The sequence below is a fragment of the Rhinolophus ferrumequinum genome, chromosome 4 (genome assembly GCF_004115265.2).
Source record: "Rhinolophus ferrumequinum isolate MPI-CBG mRhiFer1 chromosome 4, mRhiFer1_v1.p, whole genome shotgun sequence".
Lineage (NCBI taxonomy): Eukaryota > Metazoa > Chordata > Mammalia > Chiroptera > Rhinolophidae > Rhinolophus > Rhinolophus ferrumequinum.
Genome location: NC_046287.1, coordinates 133983 through 149845, shown reverse-complemented (window position 1 = coordinate 149845; position 15863 = coordinate 133983). Strand labels below are relative to the sequence as shown.

General features: G+C 49.6%; 1 protein-coding gene across 2 annotated transcripts in view; it reads left to right on the top strand.

The window, feature by feature from the left end:
* Positions 1 to 400: 400 nt before the first annotated feature.
* Positions 401 to 15863, top strand: part of TDRP (testis development related protein) — a 30081-nt gene continuing 14618 nt past the window's right edge. Inside the window, exons 1-3 of one of the 2 annotated variants that reach the window (XR_004422917.1) lie at positions 401 to 471; positions 1159 to 1355; positions 12314 to 14670. Coding sequence is in view for 1 of the 2 variants with exons in the window: in XM_033105236.1 (XP_032961127.1) it covers positions 1245 to 1355 (111 nt within the window). In the remaining variant the exon portion in view is untranslated. Of the gene's footprint in view, positions 472 to 1118; positions 1356 to 12313; positions 14671 to 15863 lie in introns of those variants that run through there. The other variant, XM_033105236.1, reaches the window with a different exon arrangement.

The window sequence follows — 15863 nt, the reverse complement described above, 5'->3', positions numbered from 1 at the left end:
TGCCTCCCAAACATTAGAAGCCCCAATGCTTAGGTCAGGGGCTCGCTCCGCACCTCCCACGAGATAGACAATCGGATAACCACCTGAGGTCACCCGGGGCCCGTGTGCAGGAAAGCTGCGTGTCCCGGGCGCGGGCACCTGGGACCCCAGTCTCGCCTGAGGTCGCGCCGCGGCCGTGCGCGGGTGGACATTGCTCCAAGGACGCGGGGGTCACCGGCCTGCCCGGCGCTGCTTTTCTGGGAGAGTCAGCCGGGTTCGGGTCCCTTTCTGCGAGCGGGGGGTCGTGGGCCGGCACTGCAACTGAGTCTCCAGCCCCGGGCGCCCCGCACCCGGAGCCGCGCGGCAGCCGGTTGTGGGCATGCGCACTGCGTCCGCCCCGCGTCCCGCGGCCGTTGCCATGGGGACCGGAGGCCGGGCCGCCCCTCCCCCGTGCCGTCGCCTGGCGGACATGGCCGCGCCCCACGCCCGGGGGTGAGGGGTCGGCCCAGGGTGGGGAGAGGGTTCAGGGGAGAGGGGGACCCGGGTGAGAAAGACGCTGGGGGTTCCCGAGGTGGGGGCTTCGGCGTGGGAGGTCCGGGGACCCTGGGTGGGGAGGTTCCCAGTGATGGGGTGCTAGGGGGTTCCCGGGGTGGGGGTCCGGGATAAGGGGGCGCTGGAGGCCCCCGAGGTGAGGAGCCGGCATGAGGGGACCAATTCTGGGCAGGTGAGGGGGACCGGATGAGGGAGGTAGGCTGAGATGGGGGCCTGAGGTGGGTGCTCGAGGCGATGGGGGGCGGGGAGGCTGTGAGGGGCGGGGACGTCTCGGAGGAGGGGAGCCTCGTCCTGGGTGGCCTGGTCGGGGGCGGGGCCTGGGCCGGGGGCGGGGTCCTGGGGGGGGGTGGCCTGGTCTGGAGGTGGGCCTGGCTGGGTTTGGGTCCCGGGCCTGGTCCTTGGGGCGGGGGCGTCGGGTCTCGGGTCGGGGGCTGGCCTGGTTTGCCGGGCCTGTGGGCCTAGTTTGGGGCGGGGACCTGCTTGGTGGTGGGGGCTCGTTGGTGGGGGAATAAAGTCCGGACTGGAGGTGGGCCTGGAGGGGTCGGGGGCCTGGTGGTGGGCGGGGCCGGGACCCGGGAGGGTGAGGCTGGCCCGCCCCGCCCCACTTGCCGCGTCCGGGTCCCGCAGGAGCCGCAGCCGAAGCTTCCGCGCGCTGCGGACTCACCGGAGAGGGGCGCGCACGGACGCACGGACGCCAGAGCCCGCCCCGGAGCATGTGGAAGCTGAGCCGGGGCCGGGTGCTTTTGGACGAGCCCCCCGAGGAGGAGGACGGCCTTCAGGGGGGGCCGCCGCCCGCCGCCTCGGCCGCCGCCGCCGCCGCGCAGGTGAGAGGGCGTGCAGGTGGGGGGCGCGCAGGTGGAGATTGCGCAGGTGGGGCGGCACGCAGGGATGGGGGCGCACAGGTAGGGGTGCGCAGGTGAGGCCTGGGCCTCACGGCCCGTTAGACTTATCCGGGGCCCGCCGCAGTACGTGTTAACCGCCCTCACGCGGGGTCTGGAACGCGGGGCAAGTGAGAGGGCGCCTCCGACGCTGGCTCGTGGCCGTGGCCTTCCTGCAGAGGTGACTGCCTGCCGGGTGGAGGCTGCGCAGGACATTGGCAAGTCCGCCCCACGCCCGGCGTCCCGGCGGCCGCGCGCCACGCAGGGGTGGAATAGCGGGCAGGTCCTGGGTCCTTGGGAGTGGACCGGCCTGCAGACATCAAAAAGCTCTTGGTTACCACAGCAGCGTGCTAAGTGGGCTAAATACTTGTTTGGATAACAACTATTTCCTTTTTTAAAACTTTTGATTGCCTGGAGGAAGAAGGCAGATGACCTTTATACGGAAAATGGAGACACTGGCCTTACAAGTCCAGAGATATGCTTGGAATGTTCAGAATTTTTTAATTAAAAAGGATCCCAGGTGGATCCTGTGTGCCTTACATATGCTGCCCCCCCCCCCCCCCCCCCCCCCCCCCGTCCCACAGCCTTTTCTTTCTTCCAATGCAGTATCCTTTTCTTGTGCATGAAATTTAGGTCAGAAATTCAGCGCGAGTGGGCGTGCTCTGTCCCTCTCTCTCTCTCAAGGTGGTCAGACGATTTCTTTTTTTGTTAAATGTTTGCAAACTGCTGTTAAAGCTGTTGCTGAAGTTAATGATGAGCTGTATCTTACCTCGCAGGCCTTGGCAATAGTTCACGAGATTGTTTCTTCCTCAATTGCAGCAAAATAACTTCCATTAGGGACTGAAGTTGTTTCATCTTGGTAGATACTTCTGGACATAGCGAAATGCCCTTCCCACCTCACGGAGGTTAATTTGATTAACATTTAAATAGGGCTCTGTCTCAACTTCTTTCAGAAATTACTTTTTGATAGTACTTACCTGACTTATTTTGTAAATCTCAAAATTTCATGGTTACTCTAAACCGCAGTTTTCTTAAGTGTAATGAGGATTTATGGGTGGTTTGCATGTAGTTACAGAGCTGTTTAATGTTGTAAGTAGCTGTGGTTGGTCAAAGATGAGCAATATTGTTGTTTTGGGGTGTACCCTAAAACCTGTGTTTTATCCTCTTAAGTTTTATTTTGAAAATTTTCTCACATAAGGAAAAGTTGGAAGAATAGGAGATTGAATAGCCAGCTGTATCCCCCCTAGATTCAACTGTGAAACATTTATTGAAGTTTTTTCCTAATCTTGTAGTTCACAGGATTGTTGTCTATACCCTTTTCTAACTGTCTGTATATTTTTGTGTGTGTTTTTGTAGAGTATTTTTTAGGTACTCAGGAACACTGAGTGGCAAACCCAGAGTTCCCAGGACCCTCTGTGCTGCACACTCACAGCCCCCACTTTCACCATCTCATTTGTTGCCATCTGTGAACCTCTACTGACACGTCCGCATCGCCCAGAGCCCCTAGTTTACATTATAGATCTCTCACAGTGGGGTGCCTTCTATAGATTTGGACAAATGTAACATAAAATCATCCATGGTTAGAGTATCACTGCCCTAAAAGCCTCCTTTCTAACCCCTGGCAACCACTGATCTGTCACTGTCCCCACAGTTGTGCCTTTTCCAGAATGTCATAGAGTTGGAATCCTACAGTCTGTAGCCTTTTCATACTGGCTTCTGTCACTCAGTCATATGCAGTTCAGGTCCCTCCATGTCTTTTCATGGCTTCAGAGCTCATTTCTTTTTGCTGAATAATACTCCACTGTCTGGATGGACCACAGTTTATTTACCCTTACCCTACGGAAGGACGTCTCAGTTGCTTCCAAGATTTGGCGATTACTAATAAAGCTGCTGTAAACTTCATGTGCAGGTTTTTGTGTGACGTAAGTTTTTAACTCACTTGGATAAATACCAAGGAGCGTGACTGCTGGATCATATGGTGAGACTATGTTTAGTTTTGTAAGAAACCACTAACCTGTCCCCCAAACTGGCTGTACCATTTGCATCCCCACCAACAGTGAGTTAGTTCCTGTGGCTCCGTGTCCTCCCAGCATTTGATGTCAGTGTCTGGATTTGGGCTGTTCTGACAGATGTACAGTGGTGTGTTGTTGTTGGGTTAGTTTGCATTTTCCTGATGACGAATAATGTGGATCCTCTTCTCATTTGCTTATTTGCCATCTGCATATCTTCTTTGGTGAGGTGTCATGAACAGATCTTTTGCCCCATTTAATTGGGTTGTTTTGGTTTCTTATTGTTGAGTTTTAAGAGTTCTTTGTATGTTTTGCATAACAGTCCATTATCAGATCTGTCTTTTCCATATATTTTCTCCTAGTCTCTGGCTTCTCCTCTTCATGTCTTCAGAGCAGAAATTTTTAATTTTAATGATGTCCAGATTATCGATTCCTTCTTTCATTGATTGTGTCTTCGGTGTTGTACTGAAAAGAATCATTACGTTCCCCAAAGTCATTGGGTTTTCTCCTGTGTTATCTTCTAGGAGTGAGATTTGACTGGGTGCTTTTTATGTTACTTTATCAAGGGTATCTGTAGTTTAATGTATTGGAAAAACTTGGCTATAGGAAAAGACATTTTTTATAGTGACAGGTTAGTCACACTCTAAATTTAAATTTAGTTAATTCCTTGAAGAAGCTTGGTTTTATCCTAAGGCCAGTTTCTCTTAGAATTAACCTCATTACAAGTTTACCATAAAACTTCTGCCTGCAAAATTGTAGTTTAAAGTTGAAAGAAGTAAGAATTAGTACGTGAGGAGAGTGTGCTGCTTTGTTAGGTTCCGTGTGTCTCGTTGGAAGAAAGTGCTCACTTCTCTCCTGTTCGGCCTTTCAGCCCCACCCCCAGGGTCAGTCAGCCTGTCCTGTGTTAGACATGCAGGCTCAGGGTCCTCTTCATCTTACTCTAGAAAGGTATTTGGTTTGCATTCAAATCTGGTGTGTTCAACTTCCTTGAAAATCAGGTCACACAGCTGTAATCTCTGTTATTTTTTTAAAAAAGAAAAAAGTAGCTTATTGTTAGGTTCTAGTAAGCTGGAAATGTGAGGCATTCAAAATCCCTACTTGGGTTAGGGAATGCGTAATTGTTACTGAAATAGTTTTAACACTGTAGAAGGTTAATTTCTCTGAGCTTCTCCTTAGGCTCTTGAATTTTTTTGTCATGGATACACATCTACTTTGTGTTAAAATAAAACAGTGAGGTTTATAAGATGAAACATTCATTGCAATTATTTAATAGCATGAAGAGACTTACAAGTTTTAATGAGTCTAATGTTTATTTAAAGAAACAAAATTGGTATGCGTATGGTAGAAGTTCTGGATGTTGAATGTTAGGTCTTCTACCTTCTTTCCAGTAGGAAGAAGTTTTCCATTTTCTTGTTTAGCTGTCCATGGAATGTTCGTGCATATACGTACATGTGTGTTTAAACTCACTCCTTTGCTTTCCCCACTGCAAATGCTCTGTGCCTCCACGTGCTCCCTCATGTGTCCCCAGCATGTCACGCTCCAGACTGCAGCTGGCAAAAACTCACTGTCAGGCTTGTAATAGTACATGCCACACTTGGCCTCCGAGGGAGGCCGAGATCCTCAGCTCTTTGCTCCAGCCCCGGCGCTTTCTGCTGCAGGGACACGGGCAGGCACACAGGTGACACCCTGGCTCCCCAAACCCCTCCTTCCAGTCTGGGAGCCATTCAGCAAGCTTTAAGTTAATACCGTTTAAAATCTCGGAGAATTTCTGGCACATTTTCATGTTAAATTTTTCAAAGGCTTAGACATATTCTGTAGGCATCCCTCCTCCCCAACAAAACAAAACAAAGCAAAACAAAAAAACCCAGGGAACATTTCGTGGATTTTTTCATCTGCTTTGAAGACAGGAAGAGCCAAGTGGTCAGAAACCCGCTTGGGTTCCGCGGACTGTCGTGTGGGTGCACTGTGGGCTGCTGCTTCGCGCAGTTAGGAAGAAGGGTGGGGTCTGTGGGTAGTGGTGGTTTATCTGAGCTCCTAAGTTCAGAAAACAAACCTCTAAGGCAGGGGTGTCCAAGCTGCGGCCCGCGGGCCAACTGCGGCCCATGATCCATTGTTAATTGTCCCGCAGCAAATTCCAAAAATATATTTAGTTTACTTAAATAAACCAGGTGAGCCAACACGTACTTCACCTCGAGTGAGTGGCCCGGCTGTTTGGGTATTTTACCGCATGTGGCCCTTGGTGAAAAACTTTGAAAAAAGTGTGGACAGCCCTGCCCTAAAGCCTCTCATTCTTTTGTGGGGGACTATGTGCTGGGAAGAGTGTGGGCTTTTAGACAGACTGTGTGCTTTAATGAACAACTTTTTAAACACGTACAGCTCGCCCTTCCCCGCTTACGGTACGTGTGGATCTTACTGACACATGAGACGTTCTTCATTCTGTGTGTGTCTCTCTGTGTCGCACTTCCTCGTGTGTGTATGCAGACTTTGAAAAACTGTCCCCCCATTGATGGTCTGTAGGAGCTTATTTCCAGTGTCTTTACAAACATTAGGTTCTTTCACGTTCCTCAGGATGAATTTCTAGAAGTGGAGCTGCTGAATTCAAGGGCATATGCAATTGTAATTTGGGTAGACATCGCAACGCTGCCCGCTGTCGGAGGCTGTACGAAGGTGCCTTTCCACTAGCAGTGTGTAGGAATGGCACCCCCGGCTGGCTTGCCCCTACGGTACGGTGCAGTGTGTCTGCGACTTTCAGGTCTGATGGCTGAAACGTGGCATCCTAATGTGGTTTTAGTTGGTGTTTCTCTCGTGGATGATATTAAACAACTGTTCCTGTGTTCACAAGTCCTAAGGGAAGCTTATACAAACTTCCCACCAGCCCTGGTATCACGTTGTCAGGTGTATTAACCTGCAGACAAAAGCACGGCGTCATCTCCGTCCTCTAAGCAGCCAGCGAGTTTAGATTTGGAGGCTGGTTTCTGGTGCACCTCGAATGACTCACATCTCTGCCACTTGTTAGCCGGTGACCTGGGGGGCACTTGTCCTGGCCAAGCTTCAGTTTTGTTTTTCAACTGTAAAACTGGGGTACGGCTAAGTGAACACTAATGTTTGTTGTTGGCTGTCCTTGGGTTCTGTACAAGCCCTTATGTGGTTCCTGCCACCACGTACTAGATGCGGAAACCGTCACAAAGCAGGAGGGTGACTTAGAAAGGCCATAGCACTGCTCGGTGTGACAGACTCTCGTGACTAAACAAGTCAGGCTCCTCTGAGGCCTCTTCCCTGAGAGTCTGTGTCAGCCCCAGAGTGCACTGCTCACTGCGTCGGCTCAGCCATGGGTGCGTGGTGACAGGACATGGAGGGGGCGGTGGTGGTGGTGGTGACCAGGCATCAGGACAACTGGGTTCCAGCTGACGTGCTGGCCTCTTGCATGTTGCTCATTTGATGGCATTTACAGAGCACTTTTTTATCTTGCGCCTTAGAGATAAATGGGTTCTAAATTGAAAGCTCCACAGGAAAAGGATTTTATGTCCACTGCTCTGTCCCTAATGCCAAGAAAGGTGCCAGGCATGTAGCTGGCACACGTTGGTCAGTATTTGGGAAGTGAAGGGACGACTGACACCACCCCCTGTTCGCAGACGCTACCACGTCATGTGCAACGTGCTGAGAGCTCAGGGAGTAACTGTAAAGGGGATTTTGTTTTCGTGGGTCTGGAAGGGTGACTGGCACTCTGCAGCCTTAGGTGGTCTGGCTCATTTCTGGATAGATTTTGTTTGGGGTAATTTCTCTGACGGTGAGTCTCATTGGACACCAGTGAGCTCCATCCTGTCAGCAGAAGCACTTTGGTCAAATAGAAGAACAGGAAATGACTTGAGGGAAGGGCAAGAAAGAGAAGGAGAAGGAAAAAGATTTTGGGTAAAACACTCCCTCTTCCCCAGATTCCGTTACCTCATCTCAAGACGAGGCTGGAGGACGGTCCTACGTGGGGGGCAGAACCGAGCTGCCCCATCAAGGTGTAGTGCAAACGGCACGATCAGTGTCAGTGCAAATTCTAAATTGAGTATCTCCAAAATATTAATTATATCAGTGTGTAATCAGTATAAAAGTTTATTCCTGACACAGTTTGCTTTTTTCCTTCTGAGTCTTTAAATCCTTTTTTTTGGTTTGTTTGTGTTTTTTACATTAACCAGCACTTATGAATTTGGATGCTAAGTTTTTGTCAGAAATATTTGATCACTCCGTACTTAGATTTTATAAAATTTGCCCTTTGAAAAGTAGATTGTTTGACCCACCTTGCTGTGAGCACACTTAAATGTTTTCCAGTAACTGAGTTGCAAAGAAGCCTCTGTTTTTAAGTTAACATTTAAATAATTAACCATTGGTTCTGCAGCTGCGCCAGCCCTGTGTCGGCTCCCGAGGGCTGCTCAGCGCGTGCTTACTGAACTGGACAGCACGCCAAGCTCTCGGCCCCGAGGCGGGTCAGCTCACCCAGGACTGTGGGTCCTGCACTTGCCCGGCCTGTGGAACGCTCCAGCCAAAAGCTGGGCACACGCCACGTTCTCTGCTCTGTTGCTTGGCGCTGTGAGCCGCGGGCACTGGCTGGGCTCAGGCCTGCTGTCTGCCTCAGGCCCCGGCAGGTACTGTGTGAGCTCTGCCCCATAAACGCTTAGTAGGCATTAGATTGAAACCGAGGTTCCTAAGGGCTTCAGACCTGAATGGACAGGTTCACTTTGACTGGTTTTTACTGGAGCTTCAGGCACAGGGTTTGGAACATTCTCCTCCTCACCACATCTGAGTTAGGTACCTGGGGTCTTCAGTGTGTGGCTAAGTGGACGTCACTGGACACGTCCGGCTCGCCTGGCCTGACCTGTCCCATCCCGAGGCCGGTCAGCTGCTGTGCCCTGCTCGGACCTCCCTCACGTACCTGCTCTGTCCCCACGAGGTGAGGCCGCCAGCTGGTGCTCCTCCCTTTCCTAGGCCTCCTGTCAGGGACAATGGCCGGCCACTGTGTCTGGCTTTGGGGGTGAGGTGCACGTGCAGGGCTCATCAGCCCCAGCCGTAGGTCAGGAGCCAATGACAAGGTCCAGGGGGCTTTAATCTGTTGTTTGGGAATGAGCTGAGCTGGGGTCTGGGGACGGCCTGGGGGTCGCCTGGGGGCGGCCTGAGGACGGTCTGGGGCCAGCCACAAGGACAAGTGGCCTGTGTTGCCTTCCTGCTCTCGTCACACAGAGATGCTTCTCCTGCAGTCTGCTAACCACAGTCTCTGCCCTGACATCTAGGGGCTGCTTGAGGGGAGCTGACTGTCCTCATCTGTGCTTGTTATTGAAACTGGGGTGGGGGGACCCCAAGAGCAGGGAGGAAAGCAGGGTGAGCACAGAAGCAGCTGGCAGAGGTTTAACTAAAGGTCACAGTCTCCCCAGCCGGGTCGGGGGGTTCGGTCAGGTCTCACAGGCGGCCACAGTGTCGTGTGCGGGGTTTTGATAATGGGAACATGTGGCAGATGCTAACTGGTCCTGGTATTGGGAAGACGCCCGGAGCCCTTCCTGAGTGCTGGCTGGGATTCCAGTGCTGGGGTACTGGCCGCAGAGGCGGTTTTTAAAGTGCCTGTCCTGTGTGGTGGATGCCAGGCCGGAGACAGCACGGTACCTGCCACGTGTCAGGCTCTGTCGAAAGTGTCTGTGTGAGTTGTTGCAATAACCCTGGAAGGAGGTGCAGGCGACCTGGCTCCTCGTGGCATCACCATGTCACTAACGCTTGGCGGTAACCCCACGTCAGCAGTCCTGGCGCTTCCACAGCCGCTCGCATACCACCAAGCAGAAAACACTCGAGTTGTTCCTACACATCCCCAGCCGAGGGTAGACAAAGCCGCTCACCTGCGTGCGTCAGCGCTCATACCATAAGCAGCCTACAGATTGTCGTGTTTTTCATGTGTTTGCACTTCTGGAGTGGTTTTGCTGTTTGAAATGGCCCCAAGCTTAGTGCTGAAGGGCTGTCTAGCTTTCCTCAGGCAAGAGGCTGCCACGTGCCCCACAGAGGAGACACGGGTTAGATGGGTTTTGTTCTGGCATGGATGGTGGCACGCTGGCCCCGGGGTCAGTGTCAGTGAGCTGACGGTAAGTGTTATGTAGGGTGTCTTTATACATAAACACGTAAGAAGCAGGTGACGTGTTGATCGGAGACTGTTTTGTGACAGAGGCCTGCAGGACACTGATCCTGAATTTCCCCCACAAACAGGAATTCAGCATTTGTTAATTCAGTGTTCATGGTGGTTTTTACAGCATAGCTACCTCGAGGAACAAGAACCAATCACCCATGTTTTACGTTTGAGGAACTTAGAGAGGTGGGAACTTGTATGACGTTGTGTGGCCACCAGCAGGAATCTGAATCCGGGTTCTCTAAGTTTATAGTTTTCTCTGCTCTCTTTCTCTTACCTTACAAGTTATAAATTTGTGACATAATTTTTCAAATATGTATATTTTATATTAAAAAAATACTAGTGCGTCAACAGTCAATGCCTTATAAAGCACTGATGAAATTGTGTTCTGGCCCAATTCTAGCACAGAAGACTGTCCCTTTCTGCTGTGTTCAGTACTGTCCTGGGAGCACACGGATGGACGGCTTCTGGGGGAAGGAGAGCTGTGTGAGGAGGAGACGTGTCATGCCCCCCTCTCTACTTTGTACACCTCTTTTCTCCTGAGCTGTGTGAGGAGCAGAAGTTAAGCTCCTGAGGAAAGACCCCTGGAGAGGGAGCAGATGGATGGAGCAGCTGTGTGGTGGGGGCAGGAGGACCCCAAGTGGGTTTGAGGAAGAAAACGAACCAGTTTAACTGTACAGGAGGTTCGTATGGAGGAGAAGTGGGAAAGCCCCGTTAAGGAGTTCCAACTCCACCTTTTAGGTAAATACCGTCAGGCTTTATGACACTTCACAAGCATCACTTGTCTGAGGAGATGGGATTAGAGGCGAGATGCTGGGGTCCCAGTGTGAGAGTTCAGAAACAAAGGAAGAGCCCGAAACCCCAGACTGAATGTCGTCAAGGAAGGTGGGAAGAAGTGAGCTCACCAAAGCCCGTCAGTGACAGTTGGTGCCTTTGGACCTGGGGGTCGGGCTAAAGGGCAGCTGGAGTGGTCAGGACGAAGACTCCGCTCTGACAGCAGCGGGGAGCCCAAGGCACGTGGCTGTGGGAGAGTCAGTGAGTGTGAGTGTCGGCATGTGGGCTTGGAGACAGCATCTGATGTCCAGCTTGAGGAGCTGGCAGGTGAAACGATGAAGGGTAGGCCGAGTGCTGGTCACCTGAGCACAGTGGGCGGCCCGCCGGGACCTGGGTCTGCGTCGCAGAACGCATCACTGGTGATGAGTGAACGGCCCCGGGAGAGGGTAGGAAGCCTGGGGGTGGAAAAGCCTGTCCAGGAGTCGGCAGGCAGATCTAGGTCCCAACTGTGTCACTAATTTTGTGACTTGAGGCAAAAGTTACTCTCTCCAGAGAGTAACCCTTTGTTTTAAGTGAGGGGTTTAGAGAGGCGGTGGCTGACTGACTGTAAAGGGCCAGACAGGAGAGGTGGAGGCCCTGTAGCCACACGGTCTCTGTCACAACTCCTCAACTTAGCAGGTGGCATGCAAATAGCCCTGGACAGTGTACGGGAACAGGTGTGTTCACACTGTATTGTGTTCCAATACAGCTTCATTTGCAAAACTGGGCTGGGCTGGGCTGTGGACCATCGTCAGCTGACTCCTTCTTTAGACTAAAGGATCTTGAAGTCTCTTCTAATTGTAAGGTAACCTAACTCATTAGAGGTTTGTGAAATAAAATGTGTTGCGATTTAGTTTACAGATAGGAAGTCTTCTTGCTGAGCGTGGAAGTAAATGGCTGTGTCACAGAGCTTGTTTGTGTTTTTTTGGGTTTCCACTTTGTTAGTTAACGAGTGTGCGTTAAGTGCTGTAAGTGCTTCTGCACAAATCATCTTGTTTGTCTCATTCCATGAAGAAATGAGGAACAATGTTAGTCAAGGAGAAGACGTAGCCATCACCTTCGTCCTAATGGTGTAGAGGCTGAAAGGAGCCAAACGGTGTTTTTTGTAGACACTGCAAACTGTGCGATGTGTTCGTCTTCTTAGTTCTGTGGAGCCTGGGGCTCCCGGGCCCCCTCTGGGAGAGGCTGCAGATTGTCCCCCACTGTCAGATTGTAGGTGTGTACACAGCTGCTCAGGCAAAGAGTACCCTTTCCAACATCCTCTGCGCCAGCAGTGGCTCAGTGACCACGTCCTGGCCAGGTGCATGTGGGAAGAAGGAACGTGCCCCCTTTGGGGAGAGCCCTTGCTCCCTCCCCCCGTCACTCAGGCTAGTGGACGTGGAGTGCAGCAGCACACAGAGGTGACGGGGACGAGCCGGAGAGATTAGATCCTGATGTCGCTTAGCACTCGACTGCTCTCCCGACTTAGATACAAGAGAAATGTATTTTCTGTCTTGTCTTCTTGTTTTGCTGGGTATAGTGAACTTCACTGCAGCTAAGACACTTTCCCACACAGCCCCCCGGGTCTCCCCACTGGGAGCTCCTGTTAGTCCTGGTGCTACTTGAAATTCCCCTTCTGTGCCAATTACCTAAACTCTAAAATAATACTTGGTGTGATTTGTAACTTCTGACATGTCTTTTTACAACTTCTTGGACAGGTATTTTGATATTGCTAATATTAAGCATGTTGGCTGAAGATGAAGAATACATTCTAAAAACAAAGTTGTTTTATAGTGGTGGTATTTCTGAAAATAAATGGAGAAGTTTTGCCCCATGATGTAATTCACAGACATTTTGTTTGATGTAGAGAACCGTGTACTATGAAATGTTACAGGGAGGATACAACATACAGCTATAATTAAGAGTAACCCTATGTCTTTTCATTTTCATCATAGAAAAAAATATATCCACTTGTTTTTTCTGATGTCAAGCAGTTCCCCAGTCCTCTGAAACCAGTTCAGTTCCGTCACCACCTGGAGTGAGCAAGACCAGGGCTCCGGCCGCTCCCACCACACGGGGAGTGACACCAGCAAGATGGCAGAGAGGAAAGGAAGCCTCTGACTTTGCTTCCGTGCAGAGACACCAGCTTAGCAGTTTAGCAGTACGTGTCCCCAACAGCTCTGTGAGAACTCCAGAAGCCCATCAAGAAGCTGCAGTGAAGGGAACAGCTGCGCTGAAATGGGAAAGGGTTGGTTTCCCCTGTAGTAGCCATTGGCCTGAGTTGCACGCCTCAGCATAACTGGTCGTAAGGGCCAGACTTGTGCTTCTGTATCAGAAGGGAAGCAGGCATCCCGAAGGACTGGTTTCTGACTTTCTGGCCAGCCAGATGCTGGTAGAACTGGCACGTTTGGACCCCTGTGGCCCAAGGACCACCGAATACAGCTGCTCGTTGCAGCATTAGGGAGCCTGCAGTGACGCAGACAGACACCAGAGGGGACAAGAGGTTACAGGCTCCTGAGAACCTTCTAACAGCGAGGTCACATGCCCAGCTCAGAGAGGGCACCCCGCAGGAAAGGCTTGGGAGGCTCTAAAACTCGCCAGCTATGCTGACCAGTGAAGGGCTTTCCCTGTGTGAAGCCAGTCCATAAACACTGGGAGAGGGGGCTGTTTTTTCAAATCCTAGCAAAGAAAATACAAAGGCAGACACAGCAATAGGGAAATATGGCCCAATCACAGCAACAAGATAAATATCCAGAAACTGGCCCTACAGAACCTGAGACCTGTGAATTACCCAAGAATTCAAAATAATTGTGTTAAACTCAATAAGCTGTGAGGGAACATGGATAACTAAAGGAAATCAAGAAAGTGATGCCGGAACAAAAAGTAAATATCAACAAAGAAATAGATAGTATGAAAAAGAATCAAATAAATGCTGGAGCTGAAGAATATAATGACTAAATTGAAAAATTCCCTGCAGGTCTTCAACAACAGTCAATCAAGCAGAACAAAGAATCAGTGAATATGAAGACAAGTAGCCTGCAATTATTGTCAGGAACAAAAAGAAAACAGAAGGACCAAGTGTGGAAAGCCTGAGAGGCTTATGGGACGCAGACATGTGGACCGCTAGATGCATGTGGAGAAGTAGGGGGACTAAAGGGCAGAAAACTTATCTGAAGAAGTGATGGCAGGAGACTTCCCAAAGCTGAGAAAGGAAACGAACATCCACATTCAAGCAGCTCAAAGGATTCCAAGTAAGACAAACTCAACAGAGGTCCCAGACACATTATAATAAAACTGTCAGAAGGTATAAGGCAAGGAGAGAATCTTGAAAGCTGCAAGGAAAAAGGGAGTTGTCATCGAGGGAGCTCCCATAAGATTCTCAGCAGATATCCCAGCAGAAACATTACAGGCCAGGAGGGAGTGGGAGGATGTATGCAAAGTGCTGAAGGAAAAAAATGGCCAAGCAAGAATACTATACCTGGCAAAACTGTCCTTCAGAAATGAAAGAGAAATAACGACCTTCTCAGCTAAACAAAAGTTGAAGGAGTACATCATCATTAGACGTGCTTTACCAGAAACACTAAGGAAGGCCTTCAAAGTGAAATGAAAAGATGCTAAACGCAACAGGAAAGCTTGTGGAAACATAAAGCTCTTTGGTAAAGGCAAATATATGGACAGATACAAGATCCTGTAATACTGTAGTGTAGTGTAGTGGTGGCATGTAAACCACTTTTACTTTGGGTATAGAACTTAAAAGCATAAAAAGTAACTGTAATTACATAACTATGTTGATGGATATTGTTGATTAAGAAATGTCCAAGCCTGTAGAGAATTCTTGTAACCGTTTATTGGGAGCCCAAAATGATGACAATGCCGAGAACCAAAATCTCAGATGCCCCCGACAGTGACAGTTTTGCAGCTTCTTTTATGCATTTGAGATTAAGGAAGATGACATGGAGGTGGCAGAAAGCCAGGCGGGGATGGATTACAGGAGAGTCACCACAGTGCTCTGAGGGTGGTTACACCTTGGAGGGGTCTGGAAAGACAATTACTTGGCATTTCAAAGGTGTTAACTAGATTCACATACACAGAGGATGGGCCTGGTTTAAGGCAAAGGCAAACCTTTTACTAAAGAAATTAGTAAATTAGTAAGAAATTAGTCACGCCTGGAGCGTGACTGCCCACTGTGACCTGCCCAGGTAGGGATTTATGGTCTTATCACCCAGTGAGGTTACTTTCAGTTAGAACACCCAAACCTGTAGAGAATTTTTGTAAAAATTTATTTGAGCCAAGCAGGATATGCCTAGAAGCAAGATCTCAACAGATTTTATGATCTTATATGTAGAAAAATCTAAAGATTTCACACACCAAAAAAACAAACAAAAAACCTTGTTATAACTAATACACATATTCATAAAAGTTGCAGGATACAAAATCAGTTGTGTTTCTATACACTACTAGCTTCATAAAGAATAAAATACTTAAGAATAAATTTATCCAAGGAGGCAAAAAAAGTTTTACATTGAAATGGGAAAACATTGCTGAAGGAAATTAAAGAAGACACAAATAACTGGGAAGACACCAAGGTTCGGGGAGGGGAATACGCAATATTGATAGGATGTCCACACTACTCGAGGTGACCTACAGAATCAGGTCACCCCCATCAAAAACCCAGTGGGCCTTTTTGCAGAAATAGAGAAAGCCATCTTAAAATTCAAATGGAATCCTAATGGACTTGGAATAGCCAAATCATTTTTCATGAGAAAGGAAAGCAAAGCTGGAGATCCCACACTTCCTGACCTCAAAGCATATCACAAACTACAGTAAGCTAGAGAGCATGGTCCCGGCATGAAGGCAGACCCAGACCAGTGGACAGAGAGGAGCGTCCAGGAATCAGCCTCACCCATGTGGTCTGACCATCTGCAACCACGGTGCTGAGAACACACAATGGGGAGAGGACAGTCTCTGCAGCATGTGATCCTGGGAAAGTAGACATCCACGTGCAGAAGGAGGGCGCTGGACTCTCACGTTATGCCACATACAGAAGTTAACTCAGAATGAATGTAAGACCTAAACATAAGACCTGAAACTATAAGACTTAGAAGAAAGTGTAGGTGAAAATCCTTTTCCATTGGTCTGGGCAATGATTTTTGGGATGTGCCACCAAAAAACAGCCAACAAAAGCAAAAGCAGACGGGATACCACATGAAACTTTTAGTTTTTCTGTGCAGCAAAGGGAACAGTCTGCAGTGCAAATGCATCGTGTGCATTGGAGGAAATACCTGCCATGTATCTGAGGAATTAGTCGCCAGGACACACGGGTGTCTCCCACTTGGTGAAAGTTCGTGTTACACCTCTGCTTTTACGAAAGATCTATGTTAGTACCTGTTTTCTGCGACTGAAAGAAATCTGAAGAGGATTGTTGCTTTTACAAAAAAGCGGTCACCGTACTAATGTTGGATTTCAGTAAATCAAGATGGCCTGACGCAGTTGCAGGAAGTGGGG